Source organism: Lampetra fluviatilis, chromosome 33 (genome assembly GCF_964198595.1).
Source record: "Lampetra fluviatilis chromosome 33, kcLamFluv1.1, whole genome shotgun sequence".
NCBI classification, from domain to species: Eukaryota; Metazoa; Chordata; class Hyperoartia; order Petromyzontiformes; family Petromyzontidae; genus Lampetra; species Lampetra fluviatilis.
In genome coordinates, this window is record NC_136307.1 from 1138926 (window position 1) to 1163943 (window position 25018).

At 46.7% G+C, this 25018-nt stretch overlaps 1 protein-coding gene and 1 long non-coding RNA gene across 8 annotated transcripts in view; both read left to right on the plus strand.

Annotated features, from left to right (window-relative positions):
- Window positions 1–16120, plus strand: part of LOC144943918 (uncharacterized) — a 34416-nt gene extending 18296 nt beyond the window's left edge. For 6 of the 7 annotated variants that reach the window (XM_078871778.1, XM_078871780.1, XM_078871781.1 and 3 more), the window contains exon 5: window positions 1435–16120. In XM_078871778.1, the coding sequence (XP_078727904.1) occupies window positions 1435–1537 (103 nt within the window). In that variant the 3' untranslated portion in view covers window positions 1538–16120. The remainder of the gene's footprint in view (window positions 1–1434) is intronic. The other variant, XM_078871785.1, reaches the window with a different exon arrangement.
- Window positions 16121–21991: 5871 nt separating this feature from the next.
- LOC144944103 (uncharacterized) lies at window positions 21992–24697 on the plus strand. Its single transcript, XR_013639559.1, has 3 exons — window positions 21992–22275; window positions 22483–23169; window positions 24049–24697. It is a non-coding gene; the product is annotated as an uncharacterized LOC144944103 (long non-coding RNA).
- The last annotated feature ends 321 nt before the right edge of the window (window positions 24698–25018 follow it).

Sequence of the window (25018 nt, forward strand, 5' to 3'; positions counted from 1 at the left end):
TTGTTGTCGTAGTGGGGATGTCGATTTGGCCTCGCGCCTCGGAGCTGAATCCTCGCACCAAGCAGAGCCCAGTGTCCCCCCCCCTTCCTCGGGATGGTAAAAAAAAAGTTCCACCGGAGGCTTGGAGCCCCGTTTGAGATTGGTGCAACGCCACTGCCTGATTGGGCAGAGTGAGGAGACGCCCCCCCTTCCCCTCCTCCTCTCCCCACCCTCTGTGATGGTCAAACGACGCTAAGCGCGACTCTCTGTATTGATGCCATTACACGGGAGAGTAATTAAAGAACAATGTGGGCGGTTTTTGTGGGCTTTTTTTGTTATTGTTATTTTTTTAGAGATGTGGTATTGCGGGAGCTTGAATGCTCCTTAGCAGGGCCCCCCGCTGGTTTATTTTAAATTGTCCTTCCAGACTTTTTCTAAATAAAAAATAATTATTTACTGGAGCAGAGTTGATTTGTGAAATATGGCACGGTCTTTTGTGCAAATACTTTTTTCGGATGAAGGGTAACCCAGTCCATATGTATTTTGTGTGCATATTGTTAACCCATGTCAAATCCAAGCAACATGCCGAGCAAAGTTTCACACATGTTTAAGTCGTGCTCATTTTGGGCTTTGGTTGCTTGAAAATCCTGACATTCCTAGCTATTTGTTTTTATTAAATCACAGTTGAATCTATGATTTTAAAGTGACGGCTATTCGAATGACAATTGCGAATGCTTTAAGCAAACTTTTAAAAAGTGATCGGCTTTGATGGATTGTTTTTACAACATAATACAGTAATTATAATAAACACCATTCTTTATAGCGCAGTGGCTATCAGGAAGGAGCTGTTTAACAGACGAGTATAGTCTGCCAGTTGGGGGCGATGCCGCTGTGGTGGCTTTACCCAACTAAGTCATTTGCTAGGTGGTTTGATAACATTTGTACCGTGACGCAGACACACGTGACCTACACTCGTTGGAATAACGCAGCGGGATCTTTGATATCTAGTGGGAAGCAGCACGGTGCATCTACTTACCATTTAATAATGACGCCGCTGTTTCGGGCAGGGGCGGTCGGTGATCGTGTGACGTCTCTAGGGGGCACGCCACACCAGGCGTGGATTGGGATGACCAACAAGCCGTGCACTGCTGTGTTTGTCTTGTACGTCGGTGTGCGCTCTGCCGGTGATTTCTTTTTACGTTTACAAACGCGCACACACAAACAAAACTCCTCGACAGCCACTCGACAACTTCTCCCGCCACCCAGGGAAGCACAGCCCCATTCCCCGCTCTGCTTCGTCGTGTTGATAGCGGCTCCTCCATCTCACCTGTGTCAGCGCGGCCTGAGTGTGAGCCAGAGGCTGAGCCAGAGGCGAGCACGCGACTCGGGGTACGGCCGTAACTCGATCCGACGGCAGGTGAACGGCAGGTGAACCGTCCGGCGTGTGGCGTGCAGGAAGCCGCGCGTGACGGAGGAGAACGGGGGGCTCAGGAGGTCGGAGTACGCGCTCACCCCGCAGCACGACGGCTTGCCGGACACCCTCGCCACCTGTACTTGATGCCGCCTACCTGCCCGTGGTCCGCACGTGAGCGGCGGCGGCGTGCCACCCGGCGAATCGAGACGGATGCCCACCGCCAGGTTCAACGCACCTGTGCCATGGCTTGAGAGGTGGGGGGGGGGCATTGTCAAGAAACTGTCCTTTGAAGAAGAGCTGCGATTCCTCTTTGTAATTTCTTTGCCCAGTTGTGAATGAAGTTCGGATTTAGACAATGAAGCAAAGTGAGGCCTAAGTGAGCATTGTCCCTTTGCCAACTGGGTACAGATTAGTTCTGAAGTGTAACCAAGGGTGACTTTGATTGCAACCCCAAAAACCATCTTTATAAATGTGTGTACAAATGTAAATCTTGAGACCAACTGGCTAGCGGATTGTCCTGAGCATACCGACCAATGTAAATCGTTGCCATAGCTGAGCTAGTGATGTAAAATTGTAACTCTAGGTGAAGAGTAAAAAAAAGTCTGTTTAAAAATCTACTAATCTACGTGTACTCTTAAGATTTTAATTAATATTTTGAAATCTCATCAGTCTACTTGGTCTTTCTATGGAATTGGCATTTTAGCAAGTATGCATATATGGGCATGGATTAGTGCCAAAGTAAGGCATGCTGACCAAACGACAAACTAAATTCTACAAGTTTAAATATAAGGGATAAGTTAACAGCTGCCAAGATATGGAAAATATGTTCTGTTTATTTTGTGTACTTATTACCAAATGTGTAAAATTGTTTGGTTTCACGTTGACTTGTGCTGCACTGTTTTGAGATTGAGCAACACCACAAAGAAGGGGAATTAACGAGTAGAAAAACTGAAGTGGATCGCCCACAGGGTCTCCGCAAGGAATGGGATTTGTATCTTCAAACGTGTCAAGGGTTTTATATTTGTCACATACAGACGCCCTTGTAGATTTATATCTGTTGGAGGGAACTCGCTGTAATGGATATAATTCGTACAATGTCTTATAAACCCTTGACAACATGTGGAACAAATGCTGATTAGAGTTGCTATTTGGAGGTAGGGAAGACGGGCCAGTTTATAAGATGCCTCGGTGAAAGATCTAAAACACACGCCGGTTGTGGCTGAATGAAGCGGGGTCCCCTCTGGTCTCCAGATGAATTCCACAACCGTCCGCTCGAATGTCTACAACGTGACAAGGCGGTGCTGCACCGTGTCCTGCATTGCGGGGGAGGTTCAAGTTTTTGGATGAAAACCAACAACATTTTTCACAATGACCCCAAAGTTCTGCGATGTGTCCTTAGTTTTCCAGAGTGCGTTACAATCCATAAAATATGGTGATAATGGCTAAGGAAAGAAAACCCAGGGTAGAAATTACTTTGGTCCCGTCGTAGCCATGGAGTTGACAGAAAAGACACGATGATGATACAGTTTTACAATGAACATTATTTTTCAGTGCAGAATGCTGTCAGGCGCAAATAAGGTTGGGTCGCGGTTTCCAAGCTGTCCCTCAGCCTGGCAGGGATTTGTTGTTGTACTGTAATAAAATCGTCTGCATTCACTCGGCAGCATTCATTTGTCAGAACACACCCTGCGGAATATGATCCTCTATGAATGTTTAAGCCGTCTAGAGTTCGACTTGTGTGTGAATGAATGTTATAGAGATTAATTGGTCGAGAAGGCTCTTGATAGATGGATAAAATTCATTTCCATTTCACGATGAAACGAACCCCATCATTTCCCGCTTTGTGTTTGTCAATCCAATTAGGCAGCAAAATCCAGGCTTTATTTGCTGGAGGCTACCAGTCTCATAGTTGGTTAATAATGCTCATAGGGTTTGATTCTATTCGTTCTAACTTTGAGTCCTATTTACCCCGGTTTACTCTGATCGTGCTATTGGTGTCATGTGATGAGATGAAGTAGCCAATGAGATCTCTGGCAGGGCAGTAGAACTCTTCTCGGAAGCGGATATCACAGAGTTGCCGCTTGGATGACGTCGAGGAAACTCTGATGTACACACTCGAGGGAGCACTTTCCCATCCGCTCTGCATATGAGACAAATGTTAGTCGCTCGACAGTCCAACCAGCCTTTAATTATCACCTTTAATTCTCACAGCTTGATATCGAAATTAAGTGCCGAACCACATTGATGTAATGGGTGTGGTAATGGGTAACGATGTTCAGACTACCAACTCTACAATTGAGATCCTGGTTTCATCACAAGTTCAGCGCTCTGACCACCTCAGCCACCCAGGCACCTCTGGTCTGATTTTATTTTAATCTCATTATTGCAGAAAGTATTTTATTTTTTAAACATGGGCACAGTTTTTTTCTGTTGGAATTTTAAATAAACTGGTTACAGTTTAACACGTAGGCTTTTGCGACCAAAATCATCCATAATACGGGTTTTTTCGGTTAGATCGTGTAAAAATTGCGAATTTACGCGATCTAACCCAAGAAAATAACCCAAGAAACCCCTGTTATAAACTGGTTACACTTGTAACCATGAGCTCAGCACCTTGACACCAACGCTGTTCTGCCGTACGATACTAAAGCACTCTTTCAAACAAGAATAATGTCCGCACATGTTCCGAAGCCTTAAACATGAGCAGGTCGAACCTAGGAATATACCACATACTGCACCCAGCAACGCCGGATTCGTGCTGCATTTGTCCGTGCCATTTACAAAGCTTGCCATATTGCCGTCACTTACGTGGCCAACTAAGTTGTTTCAGTGGGAGACGAAGCCATACATTTGGTTCTGGCAAATAAACTTTGCGCAGCGGACGTGCACACACGTGTTTCGAGAGGAGGAAATGGCAAGCCAGATGAACCAATATGACGAAATCCTTGTGGCATAGGTCCTACCTCTACGGAGGTTTCTCTGACAGCCCCCCTCTTCCTGCCATTCATCACGGTCAGCCCGGGGACACTCCCAAGACCCAATCAAGCGCCGTGTACCAGGGTCTCGCTTAGCGAGCACCCAGAGCAGACGGATGCACACAGCCCCGACGGTAGTCTGAGTAGCAAGTGGGCCCGGGCTCCCGTTTTGTTTTGTCCGTGTTAATTCGTCTGCTATGCCCTCTCAATGCTGCCTAGAAACACGTCACATTGCTGCCTGGAAACACATCCTGCCGGGGGAGTTTTGCTCCACATTTTAAAAGTAGCTCTGTGGATATTCCAAAACCAAGGGGATGTCGACTTAGTAATGGGGCAATAGTCCGGTGCAGCAGAGTTGGCAAATATCTCCTCGAGTAGCGCTCCCTCCAAGCAGATGCCCTTCTGCCAGCAGGTGTGTGAGCAAGCGTTTGTAGGACTGCACATTTACCCGAGCAGGGAACGCACACACATCGGAGACGTGATTCCCACTGTTCAGAGTAAATGTGCTAAGGCAGGTTCCCTCCCTAGGAGGCGAGAGAGACAGCAGCGGGTCGAGATTGGGTGACAGCCAGATGACTCCTCCACAGGACGACCACCGTGGAGATGGAGCGATGATGTCAACTCTTGTGCAGGAGCGAGAGGGGTTGTTGCATCATGAGGTGGCATCAGTTTGGGGGGGGGAGGGTGTGATGGTTGGAGGGAAGGCCTTCATTCAGCGGTGGATTGATCATGGCTGATGATGACCCTGTCCTTCCCGTGTGTGCGTGTGCCTTTGTTGCTGAAAATGCCAATAGTTTCGCTTTGCCTTACAATGCATTCGTGCTTTCAAGTCAACTCCGTACACGTAAAGTTGTCAGTCAAATTGTTGGGTGTTACAGACTCGCAGTCATTACCGGGTTCAAGAAATATTAAATAAACAGGATATTGTTGGGGAGACAATAATTGTTTGAATTATTTTCGCTTGAGGCATTTCGGTCCTTTAATCGTGTGGAAGGCTGTTGAGGTAACATTTCATTCTCTTGTTATGCACCACCACTACTACTACTACTTCAGTAGATCGCACACTAAAATATTGACGCATGAACCCAGCCTTTTGGCTAATCCCCCCACGTATCTGTTCACCACCACCATCATGAGTGTCGAGCAGCTGCGGGCTTTGCGTGTGAACGGCGGGGTTCTGACGCCTGCCCAATGCAGCGCCCCGTCACGGTGACACGTGGGGTCACGGGGTCGTGGTGGGGTCGCGGGGTTGTGGGGTCGTGGGGTCACGGGGTCGCGGAGTCGTGAGCAAGTTCGCGACGCTCCCAACCGCAGCGACTTGAATTTGATTCCCTACTCACTGTCAACATCAGTGGCGCACTTCTGAACTGGGCACTCTGCCACTCCCCTCCCCCCTAGGTCAGTTCAGCCTTAAATGAGTGCCTGGTGGAATGTGTAAACTTCAGCGCCGAGGGGACAAAGGCGGCCAGGCGTGGTTTCTGGCCACAACGCCCATTGCATAGGCGCTCGCCCAACCACCTATGTAGGGCAATGTGAGTGGCTGCCTTTGTTGCGTGAACGTCGGCAACGGAGATACAAAGGTGGCAGGGTACGACGACCGCGGTCACGCCACCCAGAGGGGGCAGAGGGGGCAGGATGCAAGCCGCCTGCACCGTCGGTTTCACTGCCGCAACGGGAGATCCAATCGGCGGCCTCTGAGCAGCAAGTCGACTTTGCTGACCGCTACACAACGGCGCTGCTGGATAAATTATATTCATGGCCCATTCAAAACGCCCCCAATGATTTCCAGTCGCTGGTGGGGAAATTGCCCAGGCTGCCGTTAAGACTTTGGGGGGGAGAGGGGAGGGTGGGGACTGTTTTCGTTTCTGCCGTCAAAATGAAGCCGCAGAAAATAAATGATTATAATGTAAGTATGTCGAACACATTCTCTCCATGGCTTTACAACTACCGGTAAATTACAAATTTTGCTGTAATTTAGTGTGTCTGTAACAGCAACCATCCTCTTAATGACTACCTCGTACGATAACTCTTGTAATCTATCAATCATGAGAGCATTAATCCACGCTTAATTGAAGATTCCTGCAACTAGGCCATGTCTCGGTGTGCTCGCTTGTGTGTGTGTGTGAGAGAGTACGCTTGTGTGAGTGTGCTTATGTGTGTGGGAGAGTACGCGTGTGTGTGAGCGTACACGTGTGTGTGCGTGTGTTAAAGGCCACGTGGCCTTAGTTTGTCAAGGCTATACGGGTGAGCTTTGTCTTTGTATCAACTTGCATGTGCCACTCGCATGCACATCCATTCGCCCAAGTGCGTTGTAGGAGTGCGTGTGTGTGTGTGCATATCGCTACCCTCGCGCTTGTGTGAGTGGGGGTTGTTTTTGTCCAAGCAATGCGTGTCACATGCACATGTAGGTGCACATCTCTCAACCCGCACCTAGGCAAACCCCACCGCCTCCTCCCTGCCCAGCAGTAGACCCACGGCTTGCACCACAGTGGGTCGCGAGGCGGGTTACGCCTGGCGGGGTGGATGGCGGGCGGCACTCCCGTCTCTTCCAGCGTTCCATCGAGTGGAGAGACCCCTTTTGGCAGCAGTGGTCCGAGAAAGAAACTGCAGGGCTGTACCTTTACCTTGTTGCTCAATGTTGTAGCTGCTTGGCTATTGATTTCAGATAATAATTTTAAAGCATGCCTTTACGCACTTAATGCCGTCATTGTACACAAGCCTTGAGGATGGTGAAACCAGATATCTAACCTTCACACGATATGACCGTCGGGGGTGTTTATATACATTTGCTTATGTTCCTGTTTGCTCCTTCCTGTCAAAATGTACACAATTATCACCGGAAGAGTTATCGCGAAGTGAGTTTAAACGAGGAGGAAAATTCGTACATATACGCATGGATTCTTTATCACTTTCCAACGTACGTTCCTCCTCTAGGGCATCTGAAATGGCAGTGATATGAGAAGCGCATTGCGGCTCGGCGTGGTGGTGTGCATCCGTAGCTCGCGGTGAGATCGCGGCTCTACTGAGCAGCGCGTGGGGCGCCTTGGCCATCGGAGATGGTTTGGTGATGGGAGGGCTTTAGGTGGCATTGGTTCGTTTTTGACCTGGTTGGAGGAGCACACGATGGAGTGCGTCATCGCACGACTGTGATGGACGTGGACAGCGTGCAGTGGGTAGATCATGGCTGGTAATGATGATGTTTCAAGGCAGTATGGATGACAAGGCGGTGAACTTTTGTTTGGTGATGATAGTTTTGTTACATTTGGATCATTTGTAAAATCATTACCGTGGTCCCTCTGATTTAAACGCACTGACAGAGAGAATAAGACATTCCACACTCGTCTGAAACCATCAAAATATTTTTGCCAATAAATATCCAAGTGAAAACAAAAACATTCACCATCAGGACTCGTCAATGATTGGTTGATTCTGCATTCACCAGAACCACTCACGTTGCTGGAGAATGCTTGTTTGCTGGTAGTATCCGTATGGTCATATATTCAGGTGGACCACGTTGAGGCCCACTACCCACACTAAAAAGAGTCTAAATATCATACGGTGCACACAATATACAGAGGCAATTGTGGCCATGGCGCAGAAGACATGAGATATGGGTTTTTAGTAGCAGAGTAAAAATGCATCCGAAACGATGTGAGTGGGTGGTTAAGTAGTTTAATTCCACAATTGCCAGCCAGCAGCACTGAGGTCATGGGTTTAAATCTCAAGCTGCCACATGAGATAAAGCCAGATTGTATAACTACACCAATTAGAGTATGCATGAGAGAACAAAATTAAAAAATTTAAAATACAAGTTACACTTTTTGCCAAGGCCTCCTCTGAGGATTCGTCGAGCAGATAGGGGGCAGAGAACATAACTCGATTGTCACGCAGGATTAAAAATCGAGGCTTAATTTCTCATGGCACATTTTCTTGGTGGGCCCAGAAATAAAAAATAAATATTTTCATGATGTCAGCTCTGGACCGCTCCTGCAGAAATTGATCCCTATTTGTAGAGCGGTAGATTATGGAAAAAATCCTTAAAGATGCTGAGTAACTGTGGACCACAGCCCTATGTTGTACATGTTTTGATTACAAATGTGTGGACTCGTTATCTACATTTCATTCGCATCATTGGGATATAAGTGATCAAATTAGAGCAATTGATTCACCGTGGTGTAAATAAATATACATTGTGCAGTTGATTCACGCGATGTGTCCGATTCGAGCATGGAACCTGTAAATATCAGATTTAATCAGAGCGGGCTTCTGTTTAATCCAGTTCACAATTCTGACTCGCATGGTCACGATACATTCTGCTCCGTGACCTGTTTTGCAATTCTGTAAGAGTTAAAAACAAAAGGCTCACAACGCACGTGATGGATGTGTTTGTGCTTATTGAAGCCGTACACCTCATGTTAATGAGAAGCAAATACTGTCGTGTATTTCTCAGTAAAGAATATATTACGGATTAGAGAACATACACAAGTGAGAAAGATAACTCGTGTTTTTTTTTTAAAGAAAACTAATTGGGCTTGGGCAGGACATGGTGCTCGATGATGGGCAATTGCAAAGAACTTATGGCAGTGGAAGCCAGGGAATTGAATGGATCTAAGGGTGGGGCGACCACCAAGGAGATGGAACGATGAAATCGGCTTACGGTGTACAAGGTGCTGGGTAGATTATTCCTTCGCATGGATCACGGGGAATAGTGGCAGTTGGAGGAGGCCTTCATCCAGCAATGGATTGAAGATGGCTGATGATGATGATGGAAAGAAGAGCGGTTGGTGGAAGCAACTGCAATCGTGGGTTAAAGGTCCTCTATTGAATGTTTAAATCCTCACTGTTCCAATGCGATCTTAATTTTAGAACTTGCCGTGCCATCGCATTCGCAGCACCACGTCTGTTGACCACTCATTGATATGCTAATTTTTTCTCGAACCCTCCTCCCTCTCTCTGCCTCCGCCCCCCTCTGTCTATTTAAGGCCACCACACAGAGACGATCACCCCTCTCTGTTACCTGTGTTGCTCTCGCTATGTATCTTGGTGATATCTGTCTGCTAATATGTCTGTCTATAGTTTTCTGGTTAGATTTTATGTCGCTATTTCATTATACCTGATGATGATTGCTTGTGTTGCAATCGAAACGTCGTATTCTATTATTTAATTTCATTTATTATTTTATCTTTAGACGTGACTTAACCGAAAGAAACAAATAATAAATGTTCCAATGCGTTTTAATGTAGTGCTTATAATTTTGTTTCATTGAGACCATTCATTGTATTTAACACAATACCGTCACGTATGATGCTTATATCACACGTGTTTGCCCTCGTAAATATGAATATCATAATGCTTCAGCTGAGAATCAAACCCTTGACCTTTGACTCCATAGGGGGTGTCTAACCCATTCCACGACAGTGGGACCCAGACTGCTGTTATTTTTATATTCGGCAAGCCACAGGCGCACTATTTTTAGCACAGTGTTCTATTTTAGTGCACTCTGGATTTAGTTTTAACAGTTAAAACATTTCTACCATTAAAAATGCATGCATTAAGACCCAAGAGGATGGCGGTAAAGAACATTTTTTACGAGAGAATGCAGGCTATCTTTATTGTTTTTTATATAAATACCGAAATGTGATGTTCTGCTCTTTACAAGACAGCGCGTGAAAGTGGGCACAAGGTGTGATGAGACACGATGTGTGCGAGGCCAGCGTGGGATGGGACAAGAGGTTGAGAATGGGACTCGACTTGTTGAGTCTTGGAGTGACGACAGGTTATTTATGAGCTCCATAAAAAACAACCCAATTACACACACATCACCAGGCGCGTATAACTGGAGAACGGCACTGGTCACCTCTCAAAGCAGTGTCTCGACAGGGCTTAGATGGCAACCTAGTCGTTGCGAAAGGAAGAGTGAAAGTGGGAGGGAAGGGAGTGAGAGCGGTCGTTTGACACACAACTATTTGAAGGTTCTCAAAGTTCAGCAATGTCAGCTAAGCGTTGACAGAAGGGTTGGAGCCTTTGCACGAAAAATAGAATTAATCTCAAAGTATCTAAAAAATCATCCATTTATCCGCAATTATCCAGGCTTTACTGCTCAATTGAAAGGATGAACGCAGATTATAATAATAGGTAGCCCGAGCTGCGTGAATCTTGATCTGCGGGCACGGAGAACCGAGCCACGCTGAGCCGTTATTGACGAGCCTGGCACGGATCGAGTCTCATTTCTAGCGGCCGTGAAAACGTAGCAGTTGCTCTGGATTTTACCAAAGTTCAGTATGCCAGCCCAGAATGCATTGTATTTTGGTGTATTTATGTGTATGGGTGTGGCCATGGCATTTGTGTGTGCGCGCATGCAAGTTTCCATTCTATTATGCGAGTGAGTAGACTGATCAAATATAATAAGCGCGTGCAAAGTTGTACTTACATTTTTACGTTACTTCCAGGGGTACAAAAAACAATTGTGACACGTATGTATTATGTTGAACTTCTTTCGCAACGTAAGTTGCCCACCGTGGTAATCAGAGGTGCGGGGGAAGGACAACAAACTCAACACAAAAAGCAGTTCCAACAAAATGAATTTTCACTCTAGATGATTTAAAAGTGCATAGCTCCAGTGGCTTCCTAATATCGGAAGGAAGAGCATTCCAGACGGACGCAGAAGCGCATCTGAAAGCGCGCGACACGGTGACCGTCTTTGTTCGATGGTTCGCCAAACGCCACTGCCGCGAAAATGACCGGAGGTCGCGTGATGGTTAATGCTCCTGCAGAGATAATTGTCAAAAAAGTACAGCACGATTCTCGGTCGATCAACAGGCCTCGTGCGGCGCGTGGCTCGCGCGGAAGAGTAGGCCAAATACCCTCCAAACGGGCTCGCTAGAGCTTCCTCCCCTGCCAGCGCACTCACAGGACTGCCTCTGTCACTCCCTTGTGACACCCGCAAATCTTGGGTGTCTGTCCAAGAGGGAGGTGTTATTACGGCGGTGCAGCTAAATGTAAAGGGGCTCATGCCGCTGAAGGGTCTCCACTCGAGGGGGCTCTCTGGAGGAGCCTTTCTGCCAGCACTGGCACGAGCAGGCAATTGCAGGGCTGCCCCTTTACCTTCACCTACACCATAACAACAGAAGCCTCTTAGACAGACACCAACGATTCGCTGGTGTCACAAGGGAGCGATATAGGCAGTGTGCGGTGAGTGCTCTGGCAAGAGTTCCATCATTTTGAGACAAACCCCCTTCCCCCCATACACCCCCCCCCCCCCCAGACCAAAATAGATCAACAAGCATCTGCCTGCCCGCTGGACATTTTGCGATGCTGCTGCTGCTGCTGCGAGAGTGGCACTGGAGAGCAGCCCTAGCCATGGCAGTGCGCGAGCCTTACTTAGTCACCCATGGTGTACTACCCAATTGCAGTTCACGGAATGTGGCCCAGAATGCAATCTCCACGCTTTGGCAGGGTGCGGTGTAATATGCCTCCCTGCACCACGACCCCTTTTGCCCAAGGACACATGCTGTCCCACATCAAAACCACTCGCCTCTTTTGTAGATCATTAAAGCCAAAGGAACAGGAAACTGGGCAAACCTATGCAGTGAGCATGCCTGCGTTGAAATGCTGAAATGTGAAAATGCATGAAGGCTTAAATTAAGTGATGGCTAATTTTGTTTGTAATTGTACTCCGACCTAGTGTTACATAGGCTTGGGTTAGGTTATGCTGTAGTATGCAATTGTCTATTTTTTGTTGCTGCTTTTGTTTGGATCAACTTCACGGTGATCGAAGTTGCCCCACGTGAGCGGTGCCCATGCGGCAGTCGTCTCTCTTGGCACCGCTGCCAACAGCATGGAGCTCCTTCCGCAAGACGCATCACGATGCCACCGCACAGACGGCGCTGGCTTGGCCCACAAACGCTGTCATTGTATCTTGATTACCAAGCCACTTACCCAGTTGGCAAACGCGGAGTGGGCCCCATTTCAGTGGTCATGGTAAGACAGCGTAACATATAACCATCACGTGACCACTGCAATGTAGTGCATCGATACAAACCCGAGCATTAAACCGTCTATGCCAGGGTAGCAAACCACGACACCCCCATGTCAACGGAAAGTTATCGTGAGTCAAACATTATTTTCTCTCCTTGATTTCTACTTCATCATTAAAGTTGGACGTAATTTAAAAAACAAATTTTGACGATGATGAAAGAAAAATCCTGAAAACGTACGTAAAGCTATGAAAAATATAGAATCTACTGGTGTCTGTTATTTACAGCTATTTTAAAAGTAACGTTAAAATATAGGTTAAACCCATGTTTTTTAGTCGTGTAAATAAATTGTTACTCCTAAAAATATCGATTTAACATGAAAATATCAAGATCGCCATGGCGAATTATCTTACAAGTATGAGTATCCACGTGACATTAACGGAAATTGAATACTATTTTAAAATCAGTCCGAATTACACAATGATTGCAATATAATTGACTGAAAAAGCATGACGTGGGCAGAGCGTATGGACGTTGAACAATGATCAGCAGGAATCTGTACAGCCTGGAAACGCCTGAAGCAGTGAGAGCTGTAAACATGGACATCGCGTGTCCTGGTCATTTCGTACATTAAGAAGCAGCAGAACGGGAGATCAAAGGTGACTGTGGTGACTTGGGCAGTCGTCATCACCAGCCATGGCGAATCCACTGCTGTATGAAGTTCTCCCCATGCCATCACCCAGGGACATCCAGAGGGGGGGGGGGGCTGCAGGGCCAGAGGCACATCCCACCGCGTGGGACCGCCGACGCCTTCAAACTAAATCGGAAGTATTCCATCTGACACCGTGACGTCGAATCGCCCCCCCCCCCCAAAGTGCGGGGTCCTGGGCGGTCGTCCCGATTCGCCGTGACATCACCATCTCTCGCAGTCGCGCAATGCGACGAGCCGCCTAGCCACCTCCACACCAGCTCATTCCGCTGTTCCATCTCCTCGGGCCGGTTCCTCGTTCCAAACGTTCGTTGGTCAAAATATTTCCACCGCCCTCTCGCTCCGCGCCGAATGGGTCGTGTGCGAACGCGTAATTCCTTCAACGGTAACCGTTGCTTTGTTATTAAGCAACGTGAATAACTGCATTGGCAAGGGATGGTTTTGGCGAGTGAAATGAGACGTAACAAGCAATCCTCAGCTCCCAACTGGCCCCGCTGGCAAGCCGAGCGATGAATATATATATCAATCATGAAGGGGTCCGCATCTCCACGTGTGCAAGGCACGTGTACAGTGCTGCGCCTATTGCGGTGCTACTTACCGAGAATGCGTGTGGCTTTGTGACGGCCCCGAAGGGGCTGGGCAGGTGGGTGCGAGCAATAATTCCGGGGCCATTTCACTTCTCGCCGAGGTGAGCGGGCACACGGTGACCTCCACCGCGCCGTTCCACGCCTACGCCTTAATAAGTGTCTCCTGCCCGCACCACCGCACCACCACCGAAGAGGCGAAGGCTTGAACGGTTAACCCTGACCCCCTGACTGCAGGTGTTAAACTGTGGCGGGATGAACACTATGATGAACACTATTTTTAGATGCCTCAGTCTTCGTGGATTTGCTCAATCGAAATGCGATGCACTTGTCCTGTACAGTGCTTTTTTTTTTCTGGTGCAGCATGGCTTGCATTTTTAATATCGGACATGCATTATGGTATTTCCTATGCAAATGAGATGTTTATAATTTTGTATATGCTGTGTTTTATATGTATATTAAGTAGATTCCAACAGCTGTTGAAATTCCACTGTGTAGATACTACTTCGGGTGTTACTGCCCTGTAACGTGACACAAGGCGACGTCGCAGTTGTTGGTGACACAATAAAGAGTGACGTTGCATTCAGTCGTTTCGGGTGACGGCGGCCATGTCAGGATACAGACCCAGAGCTGTTGAGATTCTGGGCACCAGTGCTGTGTACACATCCAAGTCCAAGGTCCCTGTGTGGAGCTAACTTGATTAGACCCAATTATCAACTAGTACACTGCTTAAAACATGACTTCAGTATAAGGTCAATGTTATATTTTCAGTAATTTGGCCAAAACTTGCTCGAGTAGTTATGTCGAGTTATCTGTTGACAGAATGTCACGGAAAAAAAGCATCACTTACCGTGGTGCAAACCTCAACACTATTTCTGTAGAGCTGAAGGGCCCCATCTAGTGGGTACTGGTAAAGTTAAGCCATTTGAAGAGCTAACTTCTATCGGCCAAACCATTTAAAGATGCCCCACTAAAATAATCTGGAGAAATTAGAGAGAAATGAAGAATGTATTTAAAAGCCTCTCCATGTTTCCCACAAATCTCACGACTGCACTGACTGTTTAAGACTCCCGCTTTGATGCACAGCTGTTAAATTCGTCATTCTCAATCACCAGTTGAGAATGAAGTTATCGGGTCATGATACATCAGTGGGGTCTCTATGAATTGATCACAATCTAGTATATATATGAAAATCGATTTAAGATGTCTTTAGAAGGGTCCTGCGACGCTTTGCAGTGGGGGGGTCGACGTTTTCACAAGTGAAGTACTGTGCTGTAATTTGTGGTTCAATTTTAAAATTTGTCAACATTTTGGACGAACAGCACTCGGACGTAGATACCAGCTGGCGTACAAGACGGTGCTGCAGCACATCTCAGCACACACAGAGTCTCGGACACACTTTTGGTGGTTGCCTTCAGAGGCGGCTCGGAAAACTTCCCACGGGCGGTGGCCGCCGAGATAGGTCGAGATTTTTAAATAGAGTCCCACATTAATAGTGTTTCTTTATAAATAAACGTATTATATTTGGTAAATATCAATAAGATACTAAGATTTGTGGGTCTCAAGAAGAGGGGTGAGGGGGGGGGTTAAACCCCTTGGAAGCACCTCTGGTGTCCGTGCAGCGCACACATTATTTATTTATTATCTCCTCCCTCTCCAAAAAGCCCAAGCAACGTCCAGCACGGACTGCTCCCTTTGCCGCCTGCGCCAACTTTTGAAAGACCAAAGTTGTTTGTTAGCTCTGCCGCCGCGGCTATAATCTCACGCTTGCAGGCTTCGAAGTCGAGCCGGATTTGTTGACAGCAGCAGCAACAGCAGCGGCGGCGGCGGCAGCTGCAGCTCCACCCCGTGATGGTTCCACGTGCCGAGTAAGACGCAACGTTGTTACGTCCGTGACCAGATTAACTTGGCAATGGGTTTTTTTTTATTTAAAGGCCGTGTATGTAAGCGTGCACACATAACCCACACGCCTGCACAGACATGCGCACAAAGATCACCACATTCGTTACGGCTATATTCAAAATGATTCTATTCTGTAATGTAATTGAGCGTGATCCATTTATATACCCCCACCAAACTAAAGGAGACGAATTGTTATGATTATAGGTTGTATTCAAAACGGTAATTCTGCAATATATTACTGTGCACGGCGATCCATTTATAGATACCCCGCCAGCTAACAAATCAAACTTAAAAACTACAATTTATTTCCAAGTCTCTGTACGAATGCACTTATGAAAAGCGTCAGCACTCTCCTGCACACGAGACTGAGCCATCACTTTGACAGTCATTTGTTGAGAAGAAAGTCAGAGAGAGGGTCACTAATATACTCAGTTGGGTATTGCTAAATGGATCGCCCTGTACTTTCAAATACCACGTGTACATGTAGTGGGCAGTGCGCGGAACTGGCACAGTAAGAATGTAAATGCTGTAAAGGTATCGGAGTATTACACCTGTGTTAATAAACACTTTATTTCACTTTTCTCAAACGCCTGTGAGTGGATTTGTGTACAGACTTTTGTTTAATCGACTGCTGGATGAGCCCCCCCCCCCATACCGTGCGGGTCTTTGGGGTGTTGTTGTTTTAACCACGTTGGTCAGTGGGATCCATAATAGAGGCTTTGGGTTAGATCGCGTAAATATCAATGTGTCGTTAAACCCGCGACCGTCCGACAGCCAATAAGTAAGGTTTTTCACGTAAACAAAACATGCCATTTCATTATTAGTGTAGTGTAAATGGGGCGGGAGACAGGATCCTTAAGGAGGCATCTTCTTGACTTAAAGCTTTCGTGACTGCAGGAATTCATATTATTTGGGTCTTTCGGTAAAGTCACGTACTGTAGATAGGTTCAAAGAAAATAACAAAAACGTTTCGATCGCAACACAAGCGACGTAGCCCAAATGTCAGCAGCATGGGCGGGGCAGCTAATGTTAATGTAAGTGGTGGGCGGCGACCGCGACGGTATTTTCCACCAATTAAAGGGCTGCCAGGTAAAATATCTGTCTGCTTATATGTCTGTCGATATGTCTCTGGTTCTGTGTTTTATCTCTCTCTCAAATTTAGCATTCTCAGGAAGAACGTAATCAACCAGGTAGGGTGTTGACTGTTATGTTATCCGACTCTCTGTTGTATTACATTACATTACTAAGTATACTAGATTTGTGTTTCTATTTCATTTATACCTGATGATGATTGCTTGTATTGCAATCGAAACGTCGTATGCTAGTATTTAATTTATTATTTTATCTTTATACGTGACTTTACCGAAAGAACCAAAGAGTAATTCCTGCAGTCACGAAAGCTCCAAATTAAGTTTAAAAATTAGCATGTTAATGTAGGCTCAGTGAGCGGCCTCCACGGCGAACGTGCGAAGGTGGCTGTGTAAGTGTGAGAAATGTAACCTGTTAATGTAAAATTGGAGAGCCGAAAATAACAACTAACATCGGAAGGTGGTAGGATGGGAACATCAATCGCCAGGTATGACTTGAACTGGTTAATAATAACGTCCTCCAATAATTTCTCAGTTTGTACCCATCTTCTCGGTTGAAATTGTGTCTCTGTCTGTATATATGGATGGCTTCATGAACGAATCTTTGATGATAGCCAGTGGGTTTGCAAAGTACCTTCGTGTTAGAGAAATCAATTTCGTGTGAGCCCACCGCATGAAAACAATGATCAGCCACGGCCGAGGTATTGGTCCTACCGTGTTTCAGATCTGCCTTATGTTCACGTACACGGTCCAAGACATGTCACTTTTGTTATTTTCTTTGAACGTATCTACGTGACTTTACCGAAAGACCCAAAGAATAGGTACCTTCTTTATTCAACACCTTCATGTTCACAGGTTCGCCCTCGCTTCTCCCAAGTCGTATAGCCCAGCCTAGACACAATCCTGACCGTGTTACACTGACGGCGTCGACCGAGACAGCCAACAACTCTCCAGCCGCGCAATGATCTCGTGATGACGGCAGCGACGAAGGTGACGAAGATGACGACAGCGACGACGAGACGAGTCCACTTCCCATAATCCGGCAGCCCGGAGCTCCCGCTCAGCTCCTTTTATGCTACCCGGCGCAGCCTGGCTCCGCTCTGGCCACGCCTCTCTTCTCGAACCCACTAGTGGGTTCCAGGGGCTTCCCGATGGTCTTCCTTGACCCTTGCCCCAGTTCCTCCGTCCTGCCGGTACACACACCGTGTATATGCTCGACGGCGTGTGCACGAACTGTCCACCGCAGTTGCCGCTGTTCGACGCAGTAGGCGATATGTCACTACACTAGCATAGCACATCGGTGTGTTGGAGAGTAAACCCACAACATTTACTATTTGAGTACTCGAGTGCTCGCACCACTTTTTGTGGGTTTACAAACACCTGTTATGGATAATATTTGTCGCGAAAGCCTACGTGTTAAACTGGTGAGTTGGTAATATGGGGCGGGCTTAGCCGTGGGAGCACAGAAGTACAGTCGGTGTAAGATGTCATGCTGTCTGCCGGAGGTTTGGTCTGGGTAATTCAGTGCAACTCAAAAAAATGACGAAGCCATCGAAATTCTGTCGCTAAACAAAAATCATACTTCAAATTTGTATTAAAATATCTATCATGATTTACAGGGCAGCATGGTGAAAATATGAACTCTGTAATATTTCACGTAACACCGCTTATTGTTTGTGTAAGATTCATCATTTTGAAAAGTGTAAAGTTGCTGTTTTCGTGAACTTTCAAAGCAAGATTAAATAACAGCAATACTAGTTATTTTTTGCCATCGACGAGAGGAAAGAGCGATCCTGCTATTCTGCTGAAACATCGCCATCTTTATTTGCACTCAGTGATGGAAATAGCCCCCCTCCCCACATCATTATTTAAAAAAAATCCTTACATTCTGCTATCTTAGAAGTTATCGATTTTAATTGTTGAGTTAGCTTTTGGTCGGATCGTAGCCTTCGCGTGCGCTCACTCTTCAGCGCTAAACATCTGCCAATCTTCTCACGCAAACTCACGTTCCGTAGTTGATGCTGTGCCCGTGATGATTAACACGCGACTGAAGGAAGGTAATTCACAGGCATTTTGGATGTGTGCAATTTGCAAATGATCAGGTGTCCTTCCCATAAAAAAACAATTCAATGTTTACCAAATGAGATGTGTTTTATTCCAGCCATTGACAACTATGCTGCAGCCATTACAACTCACCACACATGAGCATGTAGCTGAATGCCTCACTGTGCATCGCGGCCTAGAGAAAATGAGTAAAGTGTCTAAAATCACAAAAGCAACCGGTGATTCATCGCCTTTATTGAATAAAACTACAGTCTGCTGGCCACTTTTACAGTTTGGATGCTGAGTTGAGAGGCACCATGACCCTGTGGAAACAGTTGAGGCCACAAAAATGAGTTTCATCTGTGTTATTCTTGCTCCCGGGAACTAAAGTTAGCGATGTAAACATTCCAGCATTATCAGATTTTTCGATAAATTGGTGGGGTTTCTTGAGGGGCGAATACACATGTTGTGTTACTTAGGCGGAACCGCATGACATGCCGAGTTCAGGTTACAGGGCACCCTCGGAGGAAAGTGTTTTCATGTCGAATTCGTAACAAAGCGTTGGATACACTGGATCTCTCTCTTCCCATCCAGCCCATTTGCAGAGACCACTGGGCCCACGAACTTCTGTGGTTGACCAAACTTCACCACGTTGGTCAGTGCGGGTTTCGTTGGAGACCTGTTCCGTTATCGCTAACCACTCGCGTTAACCACGGCCGGCAATTGAACCGAGGTCGCCGTGTCCATAGTGTGGCAACTGCCGCGCCACGACTCCACCGCCCCCCAAAATGGTTGAATCGCAAACCAGGATTTCCGTCGAATTCGTTTTGCAGCGGCTATGAGATGCAGTTAACAAACAACGACCGAAGCTCGTGTGACCTTCCAGCGTGACAATGCACCCCAAGCCAGAGCCGTGCCTAGGTTACATGGCAAATCGGTGCGACTGCCCCAGGCCCCACGCTTTGGGGGGGGGGGGTGGCTGCTCTTCAACGTCACACGTCACGGTGTCAGATGGACCGGTCCCGGTTTAGTTTGAAGGCTTCGAGGGACCCACGCAGTGTGAGTTGCCCCTCACCCCTCACCCCACCTACGGAGAGCGCTGCAGCAGGCACACATTTCTCTAGATTTGAAGCTTTCGTGACTGCAAGGAATCATACTCTTAGGTTTTTTCGGTAAAGCCACGTAGGTAAAAAATAAAATTAATAAAGTAATAATAGAAATAAAATAAAATAATAAATCACGACGTTTCGGAGGCAACACAAGTCTCCGTCATCAGGTGGTACCGTCACAGCTAGATTTACTGTATCAAGTGATACAGTAAATCTAGCTGTGACTTTACCGAAAAAACCTAAGAGTACACATTTCCCTGTCGGTGTCACGAGGTGTTGGCCGAGCGGGGCCACCCCCTGACCTTCGCCACCCACCTCTCTTCCTCACCCTCTCCTGATCAGGCGCCGCGTGACCTTTTCCTGTTCCGAGAGCTAAAAAACGGCTCTGAAAGGAAAACGGTTTGATGATATTTCGACAATTATTTCAAGCAAGAAAAGCAACATTAAACAGAATGTTGAAAGGGGCCGTCCATAAATGACGTCACGCGATTTTGAACGATTTTCGACCCCCCCCTCGTCACAAAAAGTCAGACCCCCCTCAAATATGACGTCACAAAGCTCTGCCCCCCCCCCCCCAAACCATATTTCCATTTTGAAAATAAAACAAGCTTCAAATCGCTTTAAACTATTGCCATTGTAGTGCGTATTTAATGTGGCGCTGCACTCTGATGTTGTAGGAGTGTTGTTATAACAATGCTATGTTTATGTAAAGTTGCACATTTTGATGTGACGTCACATTTTTCACCCCCCCCCCCCCTTCGTCACACATCGTCACAAATGTCTGAACCCCCCCCCCCAGGTGCGTGACGTCATTTATGGACGGCCCCAAAGAGAACCTCCACTTGTGCTTCCAGGCGTTACTGGAGCAAGTGTTAGTGAGAGAAGGATGAAGGCGAAAAAGCGCAGTCAGTGATTGGGAAGCGTTGAGGATATTCAATAACATTACACCGAAAAGCTCCAATCGAAACAAAGCTCGTCTGATAATTAAGCATAGCAGGAGCCAGGGTACGTATGTGCCCTGCAATTTCTGAAGCTAGGAACGACTTATCTGTTGTGTAGAATTCGGTGAACACGTGAGCTTGGACGATAGAGCATTTTTTTCTCTCTTTCACACTTTTTTTTATAATTATGAACAACATGTTTTACTCTTCAAGCACCACGAGATTCAGACTCCCTATTTCATTTCAACCTTCAACTGCTTGTGTGTGTTTCTGAATGGTGACTGTGAGTGACTCGGATTAAATGTCGCTGCCCTCTCTCGCACCTCCGATTAGCACGGTTGGATACGTACGGTGCGAAAGAAGTTCAACATACACACTTACATACAAACTGTATAGTGTTGAGTTTTTTTATCGAAGCATTATTAATTTTAAAATATTTCACGTACTGTGCTTATCATTAAATGTTCACCAAATTCGTAAGGTATTATGCGCTAATGTAAATAAGCTTTAGTATTTATGACATAACTAATTATTGGCTGTATGCCGTACATGGCCCCGTAAATCAGGAAGGCTGTCCCACAAGTTTGTCCGGCTTCTGGAGGCTTTTGTGGAAGACCAGGCTTCCACCTGTTCCCACTGCTGATCGAGCTCAGACGGATTTCTCGTTCAGCCGGAGTCTCTCAAAATCAGGCAGTAAACGTGATCGAGTTCACCACAATACTGGTGGGACCAGATCTCGCTTGAAATCAAAGATTGCCGAGCGCGTGGCGACAACCCTTCGTGTTGCACCTGCCATCAGAGCGGCCCGTTGTGAGCGCGCTGTGGTGGCAAGGAGCGAGCGCACGGCGCGCGTGCACGGAGAGTGCGCGCGTGCACTCACTCACTCGCAGCGAACCGTGTGAACTCGGCACATCGGGTACAGGAGTGACATCCCGATCACCCCGACTGCAGACTCAGCTTCATAACCGTGTGTAAACCTCACGTTGTAGGCCAACATTTTTTTGGTCATTTAAGCATAACTGGACACTCCACTGTGGGTTCTGCTAGAACGACCACAACTCGAGGAGAGGGGGCTTACGTTGTGTATGTATATATACTGTATACTGGACACAATGTAATCTTTTGCAGCTACCACTGTCGCAGAGGGGGAAAAAATACAAATTAAAGTAATTGTGTAATTAGTGTGCACTCAGGCATTTGCACAAATTACTCACATTTTCTCCCAGCAGTGAGTTTACAAAGTGTGTCCGGAAGTGTGGTATGATTGCGCCTGTAAGCATACGAGTGGGTCCGAGTTGATTCCCAGAGAAATTGATTTTTTTTCATCAACAGTGCCGTTTTTTTTTTCTTCAAAAGGACAGTGCAGCGGTACATCAATCAGCGTTCCGCACCCTCCGTCGGTCATTGACGGGTTGCGCGCGGTGGGGTAAAGTGTGGGAACTCCCACCGCTTCCAAGACGGGCAAACATGCGTGGGAGAAAGAGGTCGGCCAAAATGCCCCCTCGAAGGGAACTCTCGGGCGTCATCAAGTGCACGCGCTTCCATCGGCAGCGAGGTGAGCGAGCGTTTACAGGGCTGCCCCTTTATCTCAACACAATGCATGGCAAAAAAAAACAACTATATCAGTTGTACATATCATGGAAATGTTTCGTCGCAAGGGACTGGCTTTCCAGCTCGTCTTGATATCCGTGGGATTCCTGGGGCTTTCTTTCTCTGACACACGAGAGGGTGGTCGTGTTGAGTGGCATCCGTTTGTGTACAGATTCTAAAAAAACCGCTCCGTGGCTGGTGGCAATCACGCCGTGGGTGACGCCAACATGCTGATGAAAGGAGTCGCTGCCGCTCACCCAGGAGGGCTTTGGGATTTTCTCTCACTGCGCGGAACACGGAGGGGGTGTGGGGGAAGAAACTTTCCACGGCAATCAGCAAAGTGCTGCTCAGGGTCAGTGTGCAGGATAAGCTGGAATTACGACATGCGGTGCAGGGGAATTCATTTATTAATCTTTTAACATCAATACTGTGATGCTTCAACTCGAACCATCGTGACCTCCATATCCCCTTCCTCGCCTGCCCTCTATAGCTGTACTTCTGCACATCTGCCAATGCACATACGTGTGTGCTATTTACTTAATATGGCTTACAGATTGAATAAGATACTTGCTTTTTTTGCATGTTATTTTCAGCTTATGGACAACTTAATTCAAGTGAGGGAAAATGTGGAGTATTTTAAAGCACAGTTTATCTTTAAAATGCAGTCAATTCTTGTTTGATGTGTGTATTGTATTGCCTCTGCTGCATGGTGTTTGTGCGTTGTGTTTCGTCTGACAACGACTTCCTTCCTGAGCAATTGTCTCAAGTCCTCACACGCGTTTGGTGTGGCGCCTCAAAATGCGCTGCATTGGAGTAAAGGATGCAGGCTGATGGAGATGATGCCAACATTTGAAGCAGTGTAAGTTGGAATGTGGTTACAAGTGAGAACGGATGATGATTGTAAGTTGGGTACTGGGCTGAAGATGTATAGCATCGAAAGCTTTTAAGGGACCACTAAAAATGGATTATAAATGAAAATTAGACCAGGCAATCCACACTCAACCCTCAGCATGATTTGTAACTTCTTTGACGTTAAGTGCGATGGCTGCACATGTTTATGCACGCTGTGTAATTATACAACAATGTGGTCATGCCAGTAGGTAAACAAGTTGGAATATCTTCAATTTGCGGTTATGCTGACGAAGTTGTAGACCTTACATCTATTTTGCCTACATTCTGAATCCAGTAATACAATGAAGTACTTACATTTACGACGCGTTGCCAATTCCACCGCTCGACGATTGGTCTCCCCCACGCCGTGCCAGTCACGGGGTAGCTTGGCCATACTTCACCACGAAAGTAGCACACACAACACCTACAGCAGGGTGTGCATGGGTGCTGCTACTTTATTGAGCAGTGAAGTGAAAACTGATCGTACTTTTTATACTCCTTTCAAAAATGTTCAGCTTTTTTATTAAAAAAAAATAGTGTACCACGTGGGAGTCTTATCCTGTTGCACCCTTCATGCAGCTTACACCGTCAAGTTGTAAGTGTCGTGGATTGGCTCTCCAACACACCGGTGTGCTGTACTAGTGACGAATTAGCACGTTCTGTTTAAGTGACAAACCTTACTAATTGGCTGGGTCGTGTGGTGGCAGGTTTTAACGACACTTTTATATTTACGCGATATAACCCCCAAAAAACCTCTTATGGATGATATTGGTCGTGAAAGCCTACTAAGCGTTAAACCTGTTTAACATCGTCTGCGTCGTGCCCTTCCTGCCCTCATTCTAACAAGGCCACGGCAACCGGGGGCTGACATTGCAGGGTCTTGAGGAGCCGCGTCGTCCCGCGACCACGAGTGAGAGAGAGAGAGAGCACGCACTCTGCTCATTCCCCCTTGGGATCGCCGGGCGGCTGAGACAGTTGAAGCGTTGGGACACCTCGCGTCAAGGGGGAACGCGTCAAGGGCCGAATCGCGCGTCCCGCCTGCGACATCTGCTGTTCGAGCACGCGAGCTGCGCATTAACTCGAATGCAAAATTATGGATAATAATAAAATCAGAATCCGATGAGCTATAACGCTTTTTTCACAGATAGAACGTTACAACAAACAATACAAAAACACTTTAACACGTATTGCCCGATGATGCTGGATGCAATTACCAGCGAAACGTCGTATTCAAATTGTAAATGTTGTGCTTTCACGCTTCAACACACCGGTGGGCTAAAGCAGTGAACTATTTGTCTTTTGTCAACGTGACACTTTTTTACTGATTGGCCGTGTCGGGTGGTGGAGGGTTACGACACATTTATAAATAACGCGATCTAAACCCAAAAACGTTGATTATGAATAATACAAAACACAATAGGAGTGCAAAGTCTAGGAAAGGTAAAACAAAATGTATATATATAATATAGGAATGAAACTAAACTATTTTTTTTTATTTTCCCAGGTGCAAGCCAATTGAGCTATTAGTTTGTGTTTCAGAAGCGCCCTGGTCACAAATGAAAGCTCAAGGAAGTGGCTTATCACGTGGACATTTACAGCGGTGAAATAAACGAACCCACTTCATATATCCTTGAAACGTGCTTCTAGGAATCTCGGAGACTGGGGGTCAGCCCAGGCGAGGGCGCGTGAGGAAAACACGTTTTGTGAAGTGTACACCATCGATTCGTTTGAGAACGTGAGCTTTGTGTAGTGTTACACGCAGCGCAGGTGGAGCAATGGTGCACTGCTCCTGGTATGTGAGACGTCAGCCTGGGTTC